General features: G+C 41.9%; 1 protein-coding gene across 1 annotated transcript in view; it reads right to left on the reverse strand.

Annotated features, from left to right (window-relative positions):
• Positions 1-6963: 6963 nt before the first annotated feature.
• LOC119721915 (nischarin-like) overlaps positions 6964-22540 on the reverse strand; it is a 34830-nt gene continuing 19253 nt past the window's right edge. Inside the window, exons 7-14 of the mRNA XM_038191866.1 lie at positions 21928-22083; positions 20374-20628; positions 16663-16917; positions 14205-14349; positions 12637-12856; positions 10202-11486; positions 8979-9218; positions 6964-8401 (exon numbers count right to left, since the gene is read on the reverse strand). Coding sequence (XP_038047794.1) covers positions 7937-8401; positions 8979-9218; positions 10202-11486; positions 12637-12856; positions 14205-14349; positions 16663-16917; positions 20374-20628; positions 21928-22083 — 3021 coding nt within the window. The 3' untranslated portion in view covers positions 6964-7936. The remainder of the gene's footprint in view (positions 8402-8978; positions 9219-10201; positions 11487-12636; positions 12857-14204; positions 14350-16662; positions 16918-20373; positions 20629-21927; positions 22084-22540) is intronic.

Raw genomic sequence — 22540 nt, forward strand, 5'->3', positions numbered from 1 at the left:
AATTTTGAAGTACATGTAGTATACAACATGCCGTCCACAAAGACAATGTGAAGCAAGAAAGTTTGACTTTTTTTCAGAAGAAAATGGCTCACCAAGTTGCCTTCAATATGCATTACCTTTTTAATTTTTGCGATGTTTGAACAAGTTACGGAAAAATATAAAATGGGAGAACATTTTCAAAATTCAGTTCGATTGTGAAAATGATATTTCCAATGCAGTCGGCCTTTTCCAGTTTTCTTCTTTAATATCCTGGAAAATCATTACATACATTGATACAATAATCTATTGTCTTATCTTGTTTTACATTTATATGTTTTAAATGAAAGTCGGACTGTATATGCATAAGAAACACAAATGGCCACCATAGGTTTCTATAACAATGGATTAATTCATAATTTGTAAACTTAAGATCATAATGCTATGAAGGATCTTATTGCAAAATAAAGGAAACATTTCAGTTTTAATTGCATTTCAGATTTGTCTCCATTTTCTTAATTTATGTCTGTCGTCGTAAACCGGTACTTGTAATGCTATCATTGGGCAAACATGTCGTTGACAAATCAGCAAAATAGTCTAGAACCCTGTTGGTTTATTTGTTTTGGAAAGATAAACTGTAAGTCTTTCATCAAATGAGCATGGATATATTGGGTGCAAAAGAATTGCGATGTGTCACTGATATTAAAGATATAGTCCATCATTTGTAATTTGTGCATTTTGTTCGTTTGAAGCAACAAAAGTGCTCAAAATCTAAAAAAAGGGTACTGAACAACTAACCTGATGAAGTTTCAGCTCAGCTTCAGCTGTATATTATGAGAAAAGCAGCATTCTGGGATCTCAATTTCAAATCAAAAGTTGCTGAATCATGTTTTGAATTGCGCCTGAATTCAGCGTCCGAGACGCGTTCTCGCTGAGCCGAATGCAGCTACGCGATGTCGCGCACTGATCCGACGAATTATAGCAACCGGGGGTGCGTGTGCGTCGTGCCAATGCTTGCGCGGGCTTCGCCGAATAACAAAACGAACTACTAATTTAAATTTTCCTACGTTGCGTCCTAAGAAGCACCGTTGGAAAGGCCTTCTTTCGTTGATTACTTCAAAATGACAGCTTGCCAGAAAGAATAATTTCACAGGGAGTTTAGTCCCCTTACTATCTTTCAGCCAAGAATGTTCAACAATAATTACGTCAGCTACTTTTCGGATAGCTGCAAATGATGGACTATAGCTTTAATTAATACACCCACAAATGTCTTTAACAGTATAATTTTCTTTCTATAATCTTGCGTGAAGCCTTCAAACTAACCAGATATAGAAAAATGAAGTATTGATGCTAGTCATTTATATCAGAAGTATTTTTCAATCAATATATATATCTTTTTTCAAATGACCAATGTTCATCTAATACCCTCAACATTGACCACATGATATTACGCAGTGCATGAACCATGTACCGTACAATGTACGGAAGTCTTCAAGTTAACTTGAATCCTCGATACTGAATGGTCAATCCATGGCAACAATAGTGTGATATACTGGTAGCAGGGTCAATATCACACTCTGCGAATCACAGATGTGCATGCTATTCCTGCTGCATGCATGCGTAGTAGGATCACTGCTAAAAAAATCTTACAGCGTGCGCGTTCGATTTTCACTTTTCACGTGGGGTGCTGTGGTCTAATGGTTACGGTGTTCAACTTGTGTGCCTTGGTACATGGGTTCGAATCCTGACGGAGAACATGGTGCTTGTGCTCTTGAGCAAGGCACTTCACTACGATTGCCTCTTTCCACCCAGGTGTAGTAAATGGGTACCTGGTAGGAAGAAATTCCTTCAATGCTTGAGCGCCGTAATGGCAGCCGTGCTAAAGCCAGGGTAATAATAGAGCGCCAGGAACGTCGCTTCGTGACGGACATGAGCGCTATACAAGAAGCCATTATTATTATTATCAAGTTTGCTTGAAGATAAATTCGTTTTCCCACTCGTATTCATGGAACACGGAAACTGTAGTGCATTTCTGTTCCGTATCTTCGGCATTTTGACATACACATGGGACACAAGCACTAAAGTGCGTGTGTCCCATGTGTGAATTATATACATGTACTTTATTCCATGTTCCACTTGCGTTCATGGGATAACTAATGCACACACAATCTACAAATGTGTTTTACACAGTGTACATGTATATATTCCACACATAGGCAACTTCAGACGCCAGTAACTCAAAAAGTTTTGGGGGACATTCCTCATTTAGTCTCAGCAGGTCATACAATCAACACACAATCATAAGAGAATGGGCTATCCACAGCAGGGTTCGATGTGGCATACATGTTTGTTACCAGAAGAAAATAAACATTTATTTTTTTTTCTTCGATAAGTTGTGCGCCCATCAACATCAGAAAGATATAATTTGTTATACTATTAGTTATCCCACGAGCGCGAGTGGAACACGGAATAGTGTAGTGCCGAGTGGTATGTGGGACACAGACGCGCTACATTTTCCATGTTTCACGAGCGCGAGCACGATAACAAATTTATCTTCAAGCAAACTTGACGCAAAGTAAAGTTGGAACTACATGTAGCACGCTTTAGTACGCGAACCTTTTAGCGGTTTAGCACATGCAGCTGGAATGTCGCTTGCATCTTGGTATAGCGCAATACGCGGGCTGCGATGGGACGGTGCAATATGGTATAATATCACACTGTTGTTGCTATGGATCAACCAATCAGGATCAAGTTAAATGTACATGTACTAATATTTTTTTATAGATAATTCTGTTTATTAGTAAATTTATGAGCATTTGATGCTTCCTTGAAGAAAAATGTCACTCTGCCCCTACGTACATGTAGCTACACTTTATGTGGCTTTTGCCTGACAAAATATTGAAAAAAATACAATAAACTAAAAAGGAATATGAACTCTCCATTTAAAGTGGATGCCATAAGATAATGTATTAACTGTGTGCCAAGATTCCCACAATGAGACATGCACATAGACCTGTTGCTTCAGCGGCCATATTTGTTATGTCTTTTTGCTACTTCAAATCAGAAACAATAAAAGCACTACACATAAATTGTTTATGGAAACAAAAGCAAGTACCCCAAATATGGCTCCAATGCAAAGGATCTATTAAAGTCATTTTTTTCTTACTCGCAAACCCAAATTCAGAATACATGCACTTTGAAAGGTTGCACTGAGCATTGCTGAAAGAATATAAAAATACAAATAAAAGAATCCCTTTATACATGTAATATGCAAGTATTCTAAATCAAATGCTTTGATACATTTCAATCTTTATATCATAAGGACAAAGATAACAAAATTATCTTCCAAATTCTTATGAAATTATAAAACTGGTGATTATAAAACGTGAACTGTCTAACATTTTCTATAAACGAAAAATATATGATGAGATGAACTGGACTTTCTTTCAGGCTTAGCAAAATACGTAAATAAACACGCCATTCTGGAAAATTACTGTAAATAGTTCTTTAAACTTCAACATCGCTGCCTGTTTAGCTCTTATTCCTCATCAAGAGATTCAAATCCCATGTCTAGCCGATGGAAAAAAAAAATCACATAGAAATTCTATTGTACGGTATCATGTCTCATTTGTTTCATCCAACATTTGCAACAAAACATGGCATGAACATCAATTTCAAACCCGAGTGTCCTCTCTAATGAACCTCAGATTGAGTTGGAGTTGAGATGCGACTGTTTCCTTTCATAGGATCATAATTTGAGGGAACTATTACGCCACAGTTTTTGTGACTTCCATGTTTCCCTCTACTTTCCAGTATTAACTGAGTCTATTATACAGGGTGAGTAAACAATAAAAGTCCCTTTGGATACGTTCTTGTCGCCCACAAAAATGGGAAAGGTCACCAAATTTTTCTGGGTATTGACCAGAGTCTGTAAAAGTCTCACCGATATTCAGCCATGCATGAAAAGAATACAGGCCTTTCTTTGTGACTACCCCAAAATACTACCATCAGAATGTTCAGAATAGGCCTCTTGCTATGAACACAGTGGCAACAATGGGCCTTAAGACAATGAAGGTATCGTTCCGTTACGTGTTTTCGATCGACACGTATTTTCAATCCCCACATTTGATTCCCGTTTACCACGAGACCGTGCGTGATCCTTCGTGACCAGTGTCCCCAAAGTGACGACTTTACTCACCGCTATCTCCGACTTTCAAGATGTTGAGAATAAAGTTTCCAGTCGTAAGTTATACCCAAATGTTTAAAAATTATATAATTTTGGGTATAGATTACTAATGCACTATTTTACTAATTTTCAAATGAGCCAAAGAAACATAATCCGTGGCCAAATATTCCAAACGTAACTTTCGTCTGCTAGAGCAACTTTTATTCTTCGTAAGTCAGACGACAGGTCACGTGATCTTGTTGCTATTTGGGTTTGTATGGCATGCCAATGTGACAAAAATGTTATGGTCTTTCACAAATCGAAGTGACTTTGTTTTGTTTTTCGGTCGAAGTGACTTTGTTTTGTTTTTCGGTGTTTAACTTTAAACTATTAAAGATAAGCTGATTAACTTCAGCTGTCCACTTTTTTGGCCACTCATATGATGCCAGATATAATAAAAAATACTATTATCTGAATTTATGCAAAATTCAACTTTTGTATCAGGTTAAAACAGTATTATTAATGTGTTTTATATTTTGATTTTGCAACATCAGAACATAAAATAAATAGGATTAATTTTATTAATTTTAGCATTGGATTGAATTTTGTTTTTGTTTTTACTGCAGACTGTGAAAAATAAAGGGAAGGCCAGTTATCGTCAATATTCCCATGAATCTTTCAATCATGCATATGAAGCTGTGGTTGGTCAGGGAATGCCATATAAGAAAGCGTCCAGAATTTTCTCCATCCCATATTCCACCCTGCATGACAGAGTTAATGGAAAAACTAAATTGGAGTCAACTAGATCTGGTCCTGACCCCCTGCTTAGTCAGGAAGAGGAACAAACACTAGTCACGCACATTGAATTGATGTCTTCCTATGGCTATGGCTACACTCGCACTGAAGTGACAGTGCTTGCTACTGATTTGGCTATTCACCTTGGAAAGAGGAAGAAAGTAGATAAGCCACTCTCACTACGGTGGTTTTACAACTTCATGACATGCTGGCCAGAGCTCAAGGTGCAGAAACCGAGATCGCTTGAGATCATGAGGGCTAAAGCTACATCCCAAGAAACGGTCAACAGATATTTTGATGAAATGGAGAAGATCTTGGAGAAATATAACCTGAAGGATCGACCAGAGGCCATCTACAATGTTGATGAGAAGGGCATTGTTGAGAATCATACACCTCCATCTATTGTATCCTCACGCTATGAGGTACCTCCAGCAGTTACCATGGGCAAATCATCAACTACAACTGTCATTTGGGTGTGGTAATGCTCTTGGAATGGCATTGCCTCCATTTTTCATCTTCAAGGGAAAACGGATGCGTAATGAATTCTTGTCAGGTTGTACAGCTGGTACAGGAGGTACAATTAGTGATTCAGGTTGGTCTGACTCTCTCATTTTTGAGAGATACCTCAAGGAGCACTTCATGAAATACCCCTTCCTGCTACATCAGATGACCCTGTCTTGCTGCTTTATGATGGGCATAGGTCTCATGTATCACTGCCTCTCATTCAATGGGCACGGGAGAACAATATCATTTTATTTGTACTTCCAGCGCACACTTCACATGTTCTTCAGCCGATGGACATTGGATGTTTTGGACCATTTGAGAAAATCCTCAATGGTATGCGGCACACATATGCGGCACCATGCAACCATCTGGCATTGACAAGTATTCCCTGTGTGAGATAGCCTGCAAGGCATATGCAAGTGCAGCTTACGCCAAACAACTTGCAAGATCATTCCGAAAGTCCGGCATCTATCCAGTTGACCGATGTGCTGTCAACCCGTCAAGTTTTAAGCCAGCTACAGTTTTCACTTCATCAGAAGTCAACCATCAAGAGAACATTTCAGCTACTCCTTCCTCGTCTGTCACAGCAGCTGACGAATCTATGGATGACACGACAGATGTACTGACTTCTTCAGGACAGCTCACAAGCTGTGCTGACAGAGAACCCAAAGCAAACAAAGAAGCGAAACGTACTTAGTGCCATAGTGGGAGGTAAAGCCATCACTGAAGATGCAGTTGTAAATAACATCAAGAAACATCAGGACCAACAGAAAAAGAAACCAAAGAAGCCAAAGAAATCTGTCAGCAATAATTCAGCCAAGCCAAGTACTTCAGGTGTCGGTCATCAGAAGAGAAAATCACATAGTCAACTGCCTGCAGATACAAATGACGAAGACTGTGATGAATCTGAAACAACTGACCCAAAGGACCTCGGTTGCAAGTGCAAAAGGTTCCAACCTGCAAGACTGAGAAACATTGACACCCTTGTCTTTGTTTCATGGGCACAGTGTACATATCCGGATTGCTGTCACTGGGTACACCTAAGATATTGCACTCCTGTCCGTGTTGTTCGCACGCATTCTTGCCACAATCAATCAGAGGAATAAAAAATAAACAAGCAAATATTAAACAGAAAAGGGGAATCGCAGCGAGTGATTTCATTTTGAAATTTGGGATACCAAATATAGTATTCCATTTTGAAATTCCAAATATTGTAAAGAAACTCAATTTTAAAGAATTCCAACTTTCATTGCAAAATTCTGTTATGGCTTTTTTTTAGAGTGGATCACAGATTGTTAAAAATGCATTGCATTATGCTATGCAGTACAGGGGACATTGCTTACTGCCGGTATTATAAAACTAGACCAAGTGATATTTTAGAGTAAAATTGTCATTCAGCTTTCATTCAAGCAAAGGAACAGATTCCTTACAAGAAATAAATTCCACTTTTCTAGCTGTCGCAGAACCTCTATTTTATAAACTATACATCATCTGTACGGGTGAATTGACAGTCAGGACAATACTTTTATCATTTTTGAGTGATTTCGCGCGCCATAGCATCCCCGATGTTGATGAACAAGCCGCACAGCCGCTGTACCGAAAACTGGTGACGCTCCGGCCGAATGGCGGACATGTTATCGCTGAAAATCGCGGACGATATTTCGGAAAAAAGGACTTCAACTTCGATGATTTCAACAGTTTATAAATTGGGAGTATCCAGTTGAATGGTTAGTGTGTCGATTTTTTGTAATTCCATTTAGTTTTCGTTTTCGAGAAGTTTTCCCGTTATCCGATCGAAAACCGGTGACGCCAGGATAATATATGGAATAACAGAACAGGACATCAATCAAATGGAATTACATTTATTGAACTTGAAACTGAATTGATAGATAAGGTTCACATTTTCAATGTCCTGTTCAGGTTCTTGTTTGTTTCATTTTGTCTGTATTTTACGTTTCTGGGCACTGTCCGAGCGTTAGGCTGCTGTACCTCTGGAGGGTGTTCTCCAAAGTGACCTGTCGTGTCTTGTGCCCTACTTACATTGTATTTAATAAAACTTTCTGACCATCAAAGCCCTTTGGACAGCAGTAAACTGTGGCCTTGTCATGGCTGCTTTGAAATGTTGGTATATTTATTTACGTTCTGTCTTGCAGTGTACTGGCCATTAAATAACGTTCAATATCCCCTGAAAAATATTAGGAAACATTGTGTTGGTAGTGTTTTTGGGTAGTCACAAAGAAAGGCCTGTATCCTATTCATGCACAGCTGAATATCAGTGAAACTTTTACAGACTGTGGTCAATACCCAGACCGAATGTTGGCCGAAGAGAAACATTTGGTAACCTTTCCCGTTGATGTGGGAGACAAGAACGTATCCAAAGGGACATTTTTGTAAACTCACCCTGTACAGGCGTTTCCATCATAGACCAGTATTTCTCAGCATTCTTTTGGATAATGTACATCTTCTAAAGCCTTTCCTACACTTATTCTAATACCTTCACGTATTGACCTGGATGGATAATTCCTGGCCGTGAATATCCAACCACGTATGGCAGAGTTGCTTCCTCAACCGCTCCCGATCGTCCATCGAGGGCAAGACCAGCGTCCAGGCCACCTCCGGCATGGCTGGCCGGACGTCCTCCCCACTTTCCTTGCTGCCGTAATAGTCCATGTCGATGTCCACCACCACGTCCATGACCTCAAAGACCAAGGTCACGTCGCGGGAGGAGAAGTCGCTGACCACTAGCCGGCGGAGATTCTTGATTTCCTGGACCTCCAGGAGCTCGTACTGCTGGTGGTCCGGCAAGGATTTCATGAAGCCTGGCAGAGGGTAGCTGACGTGGTCTTCACGGCACAGGCTCAGGTGCTTGTTGGTGACTACCAGGGTGCGGTGGGATCGCTCGCACTCTGCCAAGGGCTCCTGGACGGTGACGGGGCTGCCCTGGAGTGGCGAGCTGTGGACCTGCCGGGATGAAGCCAGGAAAAGGAATGAATGGCAAATTATGGGGTATGGGGGGATATGTATGCACAGTCTTTGTCCTCTTCAGTTTAGTAGTAACCCTAACCCTCCTCAATCCTCCAAAATACTCAAGGCAGTTTTGGAGGATTCCGAAGGATTGAGGCTTAATGGCAAAAAAGAGCTTGTTGATTTTGGAGGATGCTGTACCCAGCACTGTTTATGTTCAACCATGCATAATTGAGCCCTGCATTATGCTCAATATCGTCCGCACTGCTTCTGAATGTCATCGGCACTGCCTCAATCCATGAACAGTGATTGTTAATTGTTAATTTTGAATGTTGAATCAAAATTTGTACATGGTGGCAATTGGAGGATTTTGCCAGATTAAGGATGGTTCCTAGTCAAAAGGGCCTGGATTAGTGAAGGACATTTAAGCACCAACATACAGGTACTGCTCAAAAACTATCCTACCTTACACAAAAAAAACCCTCAAAATATATGGCCTGCTGTTAATTTTAAGTCACAATCCGGACTTCGGTTTCCTGAGCAAACTATATCGGCCAAAGAAAGACTGTCTGACCTGATGGACCAGCATGTACAGCAGAATGCTGGTGTTGTCCATGTTGGTCATGCTTTTGTCATTGATGAAGTCAACAATCAGGTAGGTCAGGTCGTTAATTGTCTCATCGTTGGGATAGGAGAACTTGACCGAGCTCGGGTGCAGGAACTCCTCGGTGAAGGCCCGGTGCAGCTTGTAAGGATCCATGGCATTGGGGCTACGGTCCGGCGATTTGCTACGACTGCTTGTGATCGGAAGAACCTGCGGGGATGAAGATGACATGTATGTATAGAGTCGTGTTTAGGGTTGTTTTGTCAAATGTCTGCAAAACTATCATAAAACTGCACAATTTTCTCCCAATTTGTTTAACCCTTTCCTTACCATGGGCGACTTTTGTCGACAAGAACTACCCCCCTGCTGATTCCCATTGGCGACTTTAGTCGACCAGGAAACCACACACAGAACACCCTCAACAAACACAGATATATTTACTACTTTTCAGAGAGGTGGCATGTTGATATGTTTGGCCGCCCATACATCAACTATATACCATCTGAAAGAGTGTTTTCGGATCTGTCTAATAGTGCAGTTTATTCATAGTGTTACCATTACAAAAAAAAATGAAAAAGGTGCTTTAGAAGTATCCACACACAAATTGAGGTATGGAGTGCCATTTGGTCATGCGGTGAAATGGCTTGCAGTTTGATAAATGGGACCAGATGAACAAACAGGCATAACTTTGTTACATTTGCACGTATGGACTCTATTTTTACATCGCATAAAAGAATAAGGTTCAAGGAACAAACTTTACACACAACACCTATGATTTTAATCACTCCTTGGCAGTGAAAATCTGGGTTGAAAAAAGTGAGTTTTCGACTTGTGGTCATTTTTTTTCACGCTGTAGTGATTTCCGCATGACTGAGCAAACAATTTGGTCCTGGGGAGAGCCAAGTCAATAAACAATGTGGGCATGAAAGGGTTAATGTTTATTTTCTGTACTATCCTATATTAAAAGATTCTACGCTGTCTGTCTGATGTTGGTCTGTCTGTCTGTCTTGCTGTCTGTCTGATGTCTGTGTGTCATGTTTTTCTGTAAAACGGCTAAGGAGTGTGGGGAAAAAGCAAGGACTAATGGAGATGTATCAAGAGTAGACAACAAGCCTAATTTGAAATCTTTGCAAACAGTCATCCCATCCCACCTCCAAAATCAATTCTTCTGGAATTGGAATAATTTTACCAACCTGCATGAGCCACTCTAGGAAGCTGAGAGTCATTTGAAAGTTTCTTGTCAACAGGGAGACGGTGTCCCCCGCTGTCTCGGCCGTCAGCCGCAGTTTCTGGTCAAACAACCCCACGTCCACCTCCACGATGTCCGTCAGATTCAGGACGTGTTGGCATCGCACTCTCTTCCTGTCTCTGTCCTCTGTGGATATCAGGAGTACCCCGCTGGCGTGAGGCTGCTTGAGGATGCGACCGCCATTGAAGCCTGCTGTGTCGGGCAGGTCTACGCTTTTAGAGTCTGCCCGGAGTTTGTCTTTGACGGACGAGTCGCTCTTCATGCGTCTGTGGCCCCGGACCTCCACGGGCGGGCTTAGTATCTGCGACGATGACGCATCAGCAGAGAGGATGTAGACAGCGCGGTCGCTCAGCATCACGCAGGCTGTGATCTCCACGGAGGGATTCTGGAATGCGATCGCCCCCGCCCACATCATGTGGGTCAGTCTCTCCGGCTCCGAGCCGATCTCTGCGATGCTCTCGTGGAAAAACTTGATCAGGTCCGAGGGTTGCATGTTGGCGATGGCCTGCATGGGCTCGGTCAACTGAAGTCCAACCTGCTTATTGCAATCGGCGAGGTTCTCCAGAGTCGCCTCATCATAGGTTGGGATGATGCGGGGTGGGGCAGACTGCACACGCTTCTTGACGACAGCAGGACTTGGATGTTCTGAGATGACGATGGCCGGCGATGCTCTCGGATTCCCAACTGAGATATCAATTGAAGAGTCTACTCCTAAGTCAGTTTGGTCCATCTCTGGGCTTTCATCATAGTTCACAGTTAATTTCGTCATCTCATCAACCATGGGTTCCACAGGCTCATTATTTATTGGAACTTCAGTCTGCTGCTCAAGACCAAGAATTCTCAGCACACAGGTCAAGACTTCTGCTGCGTCTTCCTGCTTGGGGAAGATGTGGCTGGGCAGGTGGACCTTCCCCTGGGTCAGCCCCTGAAGAAGCTCCACAAACTCCGCCCGATGCTCTGCGGTCACGTGCTCCAAGAGGTAGTCTGCAACCGAGGGCCCCTGGGTGTCCGGCTCGGGTAGGTTCTGCCGCCGGTGCCTCGGGCCGTAGGTGCTGAGCACGGGGCCCTGGAAGTAGATGTGGAGGTTGAAGATGAGCTCAGGGATGGACGTGGGGCATTCCATCCGATGGCGAGCCAGCTCGTCGAAGATGCAGTGTAGGAGGCCTTTCGGGCTGATCTTGAGGGTCGGGGAGGCTGGTGGTTGCTGTATTTCTGGTGGGGCTGGAGACCTGGCAATGGAGTACCACAAGGAAGTTTATTACACCAGAAGCCATAATGCATTTTTTCAAAGGATATCCGCTCCGTTCACAAGTACCCCCTCACTGGCAAACAGAGTACAGTTGGGGGTGACCGAACGAGGCCATCTTGCCTAACTGCAATTTTGCCGTGACGCGCGGCCGCACCACTGCGTGTACATGTACATGTACATAGTACAAATCCTGGTGTACAAGCGTCACACACAAAGTACAAGGAACGGTGCACGTCAACCAGCTAAATGTCCCACCCATGGGACGTCATTGCTAGGTAAAAGGGCGCCCTCTTTCGTTGGCACACGGAGCTCATAGTTATGGAATTACAACAAAAATTGTGATTCCACAAATGACTGAAACAGTTCTATGGCTCAAAAGGATAAATGCTCATTTTAGGTGCTTAATAGGTGGGATCCAACTACCCCTTTGAGAAGCTTTTGTTTCACTTTATCCAAATCCATCCTAACATTATTGAAGTACATTTCATCTTTATGTTCTTCTGATTGGTGGACTCGGGAGGATAGTTTTATTAAAAGGGAAGCAAATACAGAGTACCATCAACTAGACAACTGGTACATGAACAATGGTCAACTTTTGTAAAAATGGAAAACAGCATAAAACTGTCCACCTCCCTGATGAAAAATCCATCAAAAACAGTTATACTGGTCACTTATGATAACAATAACGGAGTCTTATATAGCGCACGTATCTACCAACAATTAGGTACTCAAGGCGCTGGAAATTATGTCTATTATTAAAGAAAGGTAAATAAAGTTTATGAAAAATATGAGACCCATTACGTAGCACCTAAATGGGTTGACAAGGTGTTGTGGCGCATATTGCAGCCACTGCCAGAAACACCGGGGCAAACCCCTTCTCTTAGCTTACAAAGAGGTTACTCACGTTACGAAAATGTAACGTGAGTAACCCATTTTGTGTGTCTTGTTTATCATAAATAACACATTTTTCTGGATGTCATCTTTGGTGCTTAGGTAGGTCTAGGTCTACTCTATCTACTATGGGGATAACAGCTATTAAACCTTTTCAGTAAGGTAATTACAGCCCAAGGAAACTCTAAAGTACATCAAAAATGTAACGTGAGTAACCGTGGAATTGCCCCAATCCATACCTGCTTCTGGATCTAGGCTTCCTGATTTCTTGGAGCTCTTTGCGCTTAGCCTTAGGGGACCTCCCAGTCTTTGGGGAATGGCCTCCCTTGGCTTTTAGGGTTGGGGATCCGGCATTGGGAGATTCTCGCATCTCGTTCAGGAGAGTCAGCCAGGCCTCGCCTCCCTCTCTTCTGATCTCCTCCACCCTGGCCCTGTACTCAGCATCGTCGGAGCTGGAGGCTGCAAGGAGCAGAATAATAATAATAGCAGAAAAATAATAATACAATAGTATTATAAGATGGAATTTTTGCGCCGGGGTGATATAAATCAAATTAGGTTTTGCCCTTCATCGACGTTTAAACACTGTATACTCAGTGTGTTACCTCCTGAATGAAAGTTGGAAAAAAATCACTCGGGTGGGACTCGAACCACCGGAGTGGTTCGAGACCCGCTTTGAGGCCGGACCCCCAACCCTCAAAGCCAAGAGAGGCCATTCCCCAAAGAGTGAAAGGTCCCCTATGGCCTAAGGCTAACCGATCTCGTTAGCTCGGTGGTCGAGTGGTAAGACATCTGCACTAGAAAGCAGGAGGTCGTGGGTTCGAGTCCCACCCGAGTGATGTTTTCCAACTTTCATTTGGGAGGTAACACACTGAGTATACAGTGTTTAAACGTCGGTGAAGGGCAAAAACCTAAATTCAATAGTAGTAATAATAAAGGAATAAATGTGCGTTCAGGAGGTATTTTAACACTCAGTTTAATGACCGGTGGGAGTCTGGATGGGTGATAGTGACCCTCGGCTTCGCCTTGGGTAATTATCACCCATCCAGACTCCCACCGATCTTAAACTGAGTGTAATAAAACCTCCCGAACACACATTTATTCCCTTATTATTACTACTATTGTATTATTAAAGAAAAAGGGAAGAGGAACAAAGGAAAATCCTAGATTTAACTATAAACAAACGTGTGTGGGTGAGTTTTTCTTTATGTGGACATGTGAACAAAAGATGTCCACATAATGCAGGTTGTGTTGACATTATGTGGACTAAGCCGTGTCCACATAACGTTTCGCCCTCTCTGGAAAACAGGTTTAGAGGCATTTTCGGGTTAGGGTTATCGTCACAGAATGAAGAGAAACATTCAAGGAAATCAAAAAAACAAATTTGGGGTTGAAAGAGGTTTCACAGTTTAAGTAAAGTTATTTTTTGTACCAAGTTTTCTTAACGACACGAAAACAAAGGAATGTCCACATAGAGTATGTAAAACAAACATGGGTGTACGTGTTCATCTCTTCAAACCGTGGATTGGGGTCGTGTACAAAATCAATGGGAGTCTTCCTAAAAAGTTACAAACAAAAGAGTACAAACAAAAGAGGGACAATAGGAAGTCCACGATCGATGGTGAGCAAACATTTGCGTGTGTTGGTGCGTGTGTCTTATGGCACACTGTGGTATTTTCGTAGGCCCTCAATTTTTTCGTAGGCCCTAAAAAAGATTATGGGATAATGCGGCCCTGCGCACAGGTTGCTGCCACTCTTTGACATTTGACCTCTGTCTATCCCAAACCACATATAGCCTACATGTAAATACCTGATATATCGTCGTGCTGTGGTAGGCTGGATTGGCTGCTTATCACTGATGAGGAAGCTGATGCAGCGGCCACAGAAAGAAGAGAAGGTTTCACATCAGCTGGGTCAGCGATGGTGGCTTGTTTCACTTGCATGGCGCGCTTCGGCTATCAGATAAGATGGGAAGGATTGCATGTTGAAGTCAGCAAAAATCAGAGTAACTTTAAAGCTATAGTAGCCATCCGAAAAGTAACTGGCGTAATTATTTTTGAAAAACATACTTGGTTGAAAGATAGTAAGGGGACTAAACTCCCTGTGAAATTATTCTTTCTGGCAAGCTGTCATTTTGAAGTAATCAACAAAAGAAGGCCTTTCTAACGGTGCTTCTTAAGACGCACCGTAGGAAATTTAAATTAGTAGTTCGTTTTATTATTCGACGAAGCGCGCGCAAGCAATGGCACGACGCACACGCACGCGCGGTTGCTATTATTTGTCGGATCAGTGCGCCACATCGCGTAGCTGCAATTGGCTCAGTGAGAACGTGTCTCGGACGCTGAATTCAGGCCCAATTCAAAACATGATTCAGAGAAACATTGATATCGAGATCCTAGAATGCTGTTTTTCTCAGAATATACAGCTGAAGCTGAGCTGAAACTTCATCAGGTTAGTTGTTCAGTACCCTTCTTTGATTTTGGGCACTTTTGTTGCTTCAAACGAACAAAATGCACACATTACAAATGATGGACTATATCTTTAATTTGCAGTTAATAATAATAATAATGTGGTGCTTATACAGGGCGAGTCATAAAGAAAGTGACAGAAAAAGAAAAAATATCTTAAACAAGTGATCCGCGAAGATGCATGTGTCGCCTTTTTTCGAGATGGATGACTATATGCTTTGTGTTCTTTTTAAACAATGACCTAAAATGACCCCTACATGACCTTTGACCTCCAATTTCGGATGACTTGTGATGAACCCCCGCCCAAGAATCACTCCATACAAGTTACATTAAAGTCCATGAAAACAAGTGCAAATGAGATATGTTATAGGCTGGTGTTTTGGACATATTTGGTGAAAGTTTCATGCATTTATCCATTGTACCATCTTGAAGAAAAGCGCTAGCAAAGAACACATGCTACCGGTAGCAAAGAACATGCTAAAAAACACTCTGACCACGGTTCCACAAATTGATTGAAATCGCGTACTGATGTGAAGCAGTGTAATAACAAATAAAAAGCTAGTCATGGTGACCGACTCACTTCAAGTTGTTGACACATTTCAAAAAGGCAAAACCAATTCCGTGTGCACACATGAAAGTGGCATAACTCCTCAATAAAGCCACTAATTTGAAAAATTCTAGATTCCTGTGGAAGACAAGGTAATAACCATTCATATGAAACACTGTTTTTTCCTCAATATGCTCCATTTGCCACCAAAACATGGTGAACTTGGGTCCAGATCATTCTCACTCTCCCCAGGGTGAGTCACAAAAAGGAAACCCAAATGGCGCCCCTATTTTGTAAAGAAGTTCTTCATGTAGCGCTTTCCAGATCTAGGATGTGAAAGCCCAATTAATCAGCTTTCTTTTAGTACAAGAATCATTCAAATCACTCATGTACCTCATGAGTCATGGAATTGAACACAAACAGTTATAAACGTTGAGTCCACAGATCGCATTTAAGGTACGTGATATTTCAGTAAAATGATACCATGTCGCGTCATAAAAACGATATCAGAATAATCCCATAAGTCTCCGGGTGGCCAAGTAGAAGGCAGGGCAAGACTATAAACTCTTGACATTATAAAGCATGTTGTTTTAACATTAGAAGCAGAAGATGTTTAAATAAAGGTTATGATAAGTGCCAGTTATCATGGTTATGAGAGTGTTCCGATGTGTTCTTTTGATATGTGAATTGTTGTCGTTTTGCCGAAATACCACTAGGCCAAAAAAACCCCAAAAAACAAGTGCTTCCAGTTTCCACACCTACCCTATTCTGACAGCCCCTACCCTAATTTTTTTATGGGAAAAATGAGAAAAAAAACACAAGAGACCATCAATTTTTACCATTTACCCTTGATTACATGCCTCCATATGATCGTACACACAAAAAATTGGCCAAAAAAACCCCCCAAATCCCTACCTACCTACCCTATTTTCAAATGCCATGAAATCGGAAGCAGAACTAATTTTTTTTTGGAGGGGGGCCTTACCTTTATTGTGATCCGTGGACAAAATGATACAATTGTGTTTGTGTTTAAAAGTCCATAATTTGACAAATACGAGAGCAATATAAATGATTGTTTTATTACATTAAAGCTTATTAATTGGGCTTTCACATCTTAGAAAAACTTCGTTAAAAACTAGAGGGCGCCATATGGTTTTCCTTTTTTTTGAAGAAAAACTAAGAAAAACTTCGTTAAAAAATAGAGGGCGCCATTTGGTTTTCCTTTTTTTGAATCTGAACTACAAGACAGGTACCTTGCGACTCGGGGAGTTTTTCCCTGTGGGCTTCTTGACCTTGGAGTCTTTGGCCTTCTGGATGGCCTTCATGATGGCCACTTTGTCCATCTCCTTCTGGCTGGAGCGCTGACCGTCCAGCCTCAGCTCGGCGTACTGCTCTTGGAAGAGACTCAGGATCTTGGTCCGGTAGTCCATGACGCCGGTGACGGGGTTGTCCTTGAGATTCAGGGACTCGATGCAGGGCAGGTTGCTGATGTGGTTCACCTCTACCACCTAATATTGGGCAACGGACGAGATATTTTATTGTCTGGATTATTTTATTAACCCTCCTGCTGTCTGAACAGTCACAGACTATCAAAAAAAATCATCAGTCCTCTTGCCCTGTAACGCCTTTTTACACAGGCTAGTCACCAACAGTCAGATCATATGTGGATTGCCATGGCCTTGTGGTCTGGAGCGTTAAAGTTGTGGTCTGCGGGTAATTTCATGACACTGAAATTGGTCACAAAGGTTCAACATCCAGCATATTAAAGAGGTTGTGGAATGCTCGAAGACATTTCCGTCATTTTTTGGGTATATGTAGCCTAAGGTGTGATGAAATAAAAACGACTATTGTTTCTGTCATGAAATGAGTACAAAGGGTACTTTTGAGAGCTATTTTTCAGGTCCTGTTTAGACCCGAACGTGCAATTTGTGTAAAAGTCGTCGTTGCGGGCAGCAAACAAAACACAGTAAATCGTGACGTAATAAACAGGACTCGTTTATGCTACTCTGCATCAGGAGTCCTGTTTATTACGTCACGATTTACTGTGTTTAATTTGCTGCCCGCAACGACGACTTTTACACAAATTGCACATTCGGGTCAAAACAGGCATGACAGGACTTGAAAAACAGCTCTCAAAAGTACCTTTTGTACTCGTTTTATGACAGAAACAATAGTCGTTTTTATTTCATCGCACCTTAGGCTACATATACCCGAAAAATGACGGAAATGTCATCGAGCATTCCACAACCTCTTTAAGGAAACATACAGTACCAGTATGTAACTGAATGAATTTGAAACTTGTCAACAAAGAGGTTTGGCAACACTGCAAGTTGAGGAAAGTCGAGGGAAACATTGAAGTGCGCTAAGTTAGGGGACTCCACTATACAGTGAGTGCGACAGTTCCAAATCATCAACAGTTCTGGATCACTTAATTAAGTAAAAATTAATTCAAGCATAACCAAACCCTTTTTTCGTGATTTTTTTTCCCCACGAATTTGAAGGTCTATTATTTTGCAATTGTTGGGAAAAAGAAACTTTGGAAATGGCTTAAACATTACCCAGTTCGGCGAAATATCTGCTTATTTTGTAGTTGACCTAATAATAATAATAATAGTGGCATCTTATTAAGCGCAAACAGGTCCATCACTCGGTGACGCTCAGGGCGCTATACAATGAGTAAGTACAAACTACAAAATTTATAAATGACAAAAATTATAAATGACAAACTACAAATTATAAATGCTAGGTCCAAGACATATGAATTGCAAGGTGCAAGCCGAAGAGGAGATATAGAGTGTGAACAGGTAGGTTTTAAGTTCTTGTCTGAAGGAGATCGAAGAGGGAGCTTGACGGATAGAGAGGGGTAGACTGTTCCGGAAAGTGGGGCCTGCGTGAGAGAAGCTGTGGTCACCCTGTGAAAGGAAGTGCGTAAAGGCAAAGATCTGGTTTCCTGTTGGAACGTAGTCAACATTTATCATTTTGTCTTCATTATATCCAGTTTTCTTGTAAGGACATAATCTCAAGTATCACTGAGCAATAAAGACTGGGGTATTTGATTTTAACTGAATTGCTGTATTCGCCGAAAGATTTGTATCCCTGCGTGAGACAGTTGCGGATCACCCGTGCACACGATGCAGATTTGTGTGCAGTTTATGATGAAGGCGTGACACAATATGCGCAATATGAGCACACTTTGAATGATGAATTTGTACAGCTACCTGGTACATGATCCGGAACTGTCGAAAGTGATCCGCAACTGTCGGGTTCAGTCCTGTACAAAAGCCATGATTTATTTCCCTTTATGTTGAGTCTGTTTGAACTTAATTTGGTTTTAACTTGAAGGGAAGGAATCTTACTATGAAATGATGTCACTCAGACACGGAAAATCCGAACATGAACGAGAGTACAGCGGTTTGTATTAAAAGCGATCCGGAACTGTCACACTGATAGTATACAATTACAACATGGTTTAATAACGGGAAATAGTGAAAACTAACGACCCCAAGGTGTTGGATGATTTGGACTCCTCCCGAGGCGAAGCCAAGGGAGACAGTCCCAATCATCCATCACTGAGGGGTCATTTGTTTTCACTATTTTCCCACAAAAACATGTTGTATTTGTTTTACTATACCTCATAAATATTCATCAGGCAGCTGTGGTATTTCATTCGTCCATTCCACCATGTTTTTGATCGTGCAGTATTTGGATAAAGTGAAACATTATTTTAATTTTATGGAGACAAACGGAATTGAAAGTTAATTTTGTGTCATTTAATAACTTAACTTTCACGCAAAACACTGCATTTATTATTATTGTGTAAAATTTCACCCAGTTCCTCCTCGGTTAAAATCGCAAAGCGAACACCACCGGTCGCCATTTTGATGAACGCCGTAATAGACTAGCACATGCAACTGTCCTCAATGGTGTTCTCCACGGTACGCACGTAAAGCACATGCGTCGTTGGTAAAGAGATAACACAGTACTGGAACAAATCTAAGGCTGCGACCCAGATGTGTGATAGTACCTCCCTGGTTTTTGCACGTCACGTACGCGTACGAAGACGCTGGGTGATAGTATACAAATATAACATGGTTTGAGGGTGGACAGTCGATATTCGCTCCCCGAGGTATTGGAAGTTGACAAACTTGTTCCCGAGGCGAAGCCGAGGGAACTAGTTTGTCAACTTCCAATACCGAGGGGAGCTAATATTGACTGTCCACCCGAAATAAACCATGTTATATTTGTTTTACTATACCTCATACATATTCAGTTGCCGAATTTTGTTTTATTATTATGCACCTAAAACAAAATTCGGGGAAACTTGTACAGCTCACCAAAAGATTCAACTTCAATTACTAGTTCGGTTCGTTTGCAATATAATACAGTTACTACAGTAAATACAGTTGTTTGCAATGTGTACAACTTTCTTTTGTACAGGAGACATCTTTACACGGTCTACACATTTTCTCCAGTACGGCATCATTGAGCTCTGGAAATTAACATTTACGCGAACCGTGCAACCATGCATCTCTCCTGTGCGATGTTCGCGCGTGCGTACTGCACCCGTGCGACAGTTCCTCGATTGCTCTGTAAAGCGCATGCGAAGTAGACTGTCGCACGGGTAACCCATGCGACAGTCTACTACGCATGCGTATTTACAATGTGCGTGAATCCTCGCGCGCGCGTTTGGTAAACAGCAAGAATAACATCTGGCACGTGATGGTGAATTGACCAGTGAACGTTCGGCTCTCGATCATGAATATGTATGAGGTATAGTAATAAAAACTTTCACAAGGTGGAGTTGCTGGAATGGACCAATGAAATGCCGCGGTTGCCTGATGAATATTTATGAGGTATAGTAATACATTTTGTCTCTAGAGCAAGCTCAGATAGCACTGGTCGTCCGTGTAAAGGCAAATTTATCAGACTTTACGTCTCCTCAACACAATGAATTCCCAACTTACATGCTCAATAGAGTTCTTGCTGACATCCAGGTGGACCAGGGAGTAGAGTTTACCCAGTCCCCTGAGACTGCTGAGATTGTTGGCAGCCAGCCCCAATGTGGTGATGTTGCCAAGCCGGGTGTGCAGTCCCTCCAGCGACATCAGGCTGTTGTGGGACAAGTCTAGGTGGGTCATCTCTGATAGGTACTGGAGGTTGTTGACCTCTGTCAGGTCATTGTGGCTCAGGTCAAGCCGGGTCAGATTGGGCAAGAGTTTCTATTGGGGGAAAAAGGGAAAATATTTGAGTATAGTACACCAAGCAGTGTTAGTTGATTTCTTCTTCAAGTCAGACATTTTTTTTCTGCTGGTCTTTAAAAGTGCCAGCCTATCCGATTCGTAAGTGTGACGTTATTTCAGTTTAAACCATGCCCACTGCACATTAAGTAGCATTGGACCAATTGGAACCATAAGCAGTGCAAAGTTGCGTGTTTAGCCAATATGCTGTAGAAGTGGTTATGGCATATGCTGCCGAGGTCACAAGTTGCCCGGGGGGATGTTTCCACTTTTTCATCAATTAAAAAAGAAAAATAACGGAATCCGTCACGTTCTGAGTGATAACTACTGTCAGCTACGAAGCACTGTCCCATTTGCCCATCTTATTTATTCTCAACGACTGAGAAATTTCAACTAGAAAATGTTCACCTTAATTGCCTGTACAAATGCTTAAAAATGGCAGACGAGACACTGTGTGGAACGATCACTATTGGAGATGACCCCGCATAACGTCACACTTCTACGGTGTTGAGGCGCTAGTAACCAGTGGTGCGTGCGCGTGTATGTACCGGGTAGTTCTCTTTGTACCTTTACCAGGCTTGCCTTTTTTTCTCTTTAAAGCTGTAGTCCATCATTTGCAGCTATCCGAAAAGTAACTGGCATAATTATTGTTGAAAAACATACTTGGTTGAAAGATAGTAAGGGGACTAAACTCCCTGTGAATTTATTCTTTCTGGCAAGCTGTCATTTTGAAGTAATCAACGAAAGAAGGCATTTCCAATTGTGCTTCTTAAGACGCACCATAGCAAATTTAAATTAGTAGTTCGTTTTGTTATTCGGCGAAGCGCGTGCAAGCATTGGCACGACGCACACGCTGTTGCTATCATTCGTCGGATCAGTGCGAGACATCGCGTGGCTGCAATCGGCTCAACTGGTGAGAACGTGTCTCGGACGCTGAATTCAGGCCCAATTCAAAACATGATTCAGCAACTTTTGATTTGAAATTGAGATCGTAGAATGCTGTTTTTCTCGGAATATACAGCTGAAGCTGAGCTGAAACTTCATCAGGTTAGTTGTTCAGTACCCTTCTTTAGACTTTGAGCACTTTTGTTGCTTCAAACGCACAAAATGCACAAATTACAAATGATGGACTATATCTTTAAATGGAAATTGCGAACCACAAGGCCAAGGGCCACTCATGGTGGTGACTACAAACAAGAAATAAAGAAGCAAACTGAAGATAGAGAAAAATTTGATACAGGACTTTCAGTAATTTCTACAATTAAAACAAACTCATCTTACAATGCTTTCATCCACATTAGTCAGACCGTTGTATCGAAAATCAGCTCTGCTGACGCATTTCCAGGTGGGGATATGCACTGGGCGGCTACTGCTGGGGCCTGCCACGGCTCCAGCCTCTGCACTCAACCAGTGTTCACCCTCTGGCAACAGAATTTCCTAAACAGCAACAGAACCAAAGATCAGTCCAGACCTACTCAAACCGCCCTAACACTTTATGGATTTGGTTAGGGTTTGTCTAAAAGTTGGGTGGTACCGGTATGCCACTTGTCTTCAGTAAGGGCATCTCAATCTGCAAAAAGTGTAAGAAAAATGTTGCCAAAGAGAGAAAAAAGAAACATTTGGAGTGTCGCTATTATGAAACGGGGGCTGTGTAGATTCCACAAATGGAATGACTCACTATTATACAAATAATGAATGTTTATGAGTGCAATGGTAAGATAATTCCATTCCACTCGGCTTTGCCTTGTGGAATGGAACCTTTCATCTGTCACCTCATGAAATTATTCATTTCATTGCACGACTGTGAAACATTCATTATTTGTTTTATACAACACCTGAGTAAATCCTCGTCATCTGATTGGTCAGAGCTGCCAAAAGCGTGACCATGCAATGG

This window comes from Patiria miniata, unplaced genomic scaffold (genome assembly GCF_015706575.1).
Source record: "Patiria miniata isolate m_02_andy unplaced genomic scaffold, ASM1570657v1 HiC_scaffold_14, whole genome shotgun sequence".
Taxonomy (NCBI): domain Eukaryota; kingdom Metazoa; phylum Echinodermata; class Asteroidea; order Valvatida; family Asterinidae; genus Patiria; species Patiria miniata.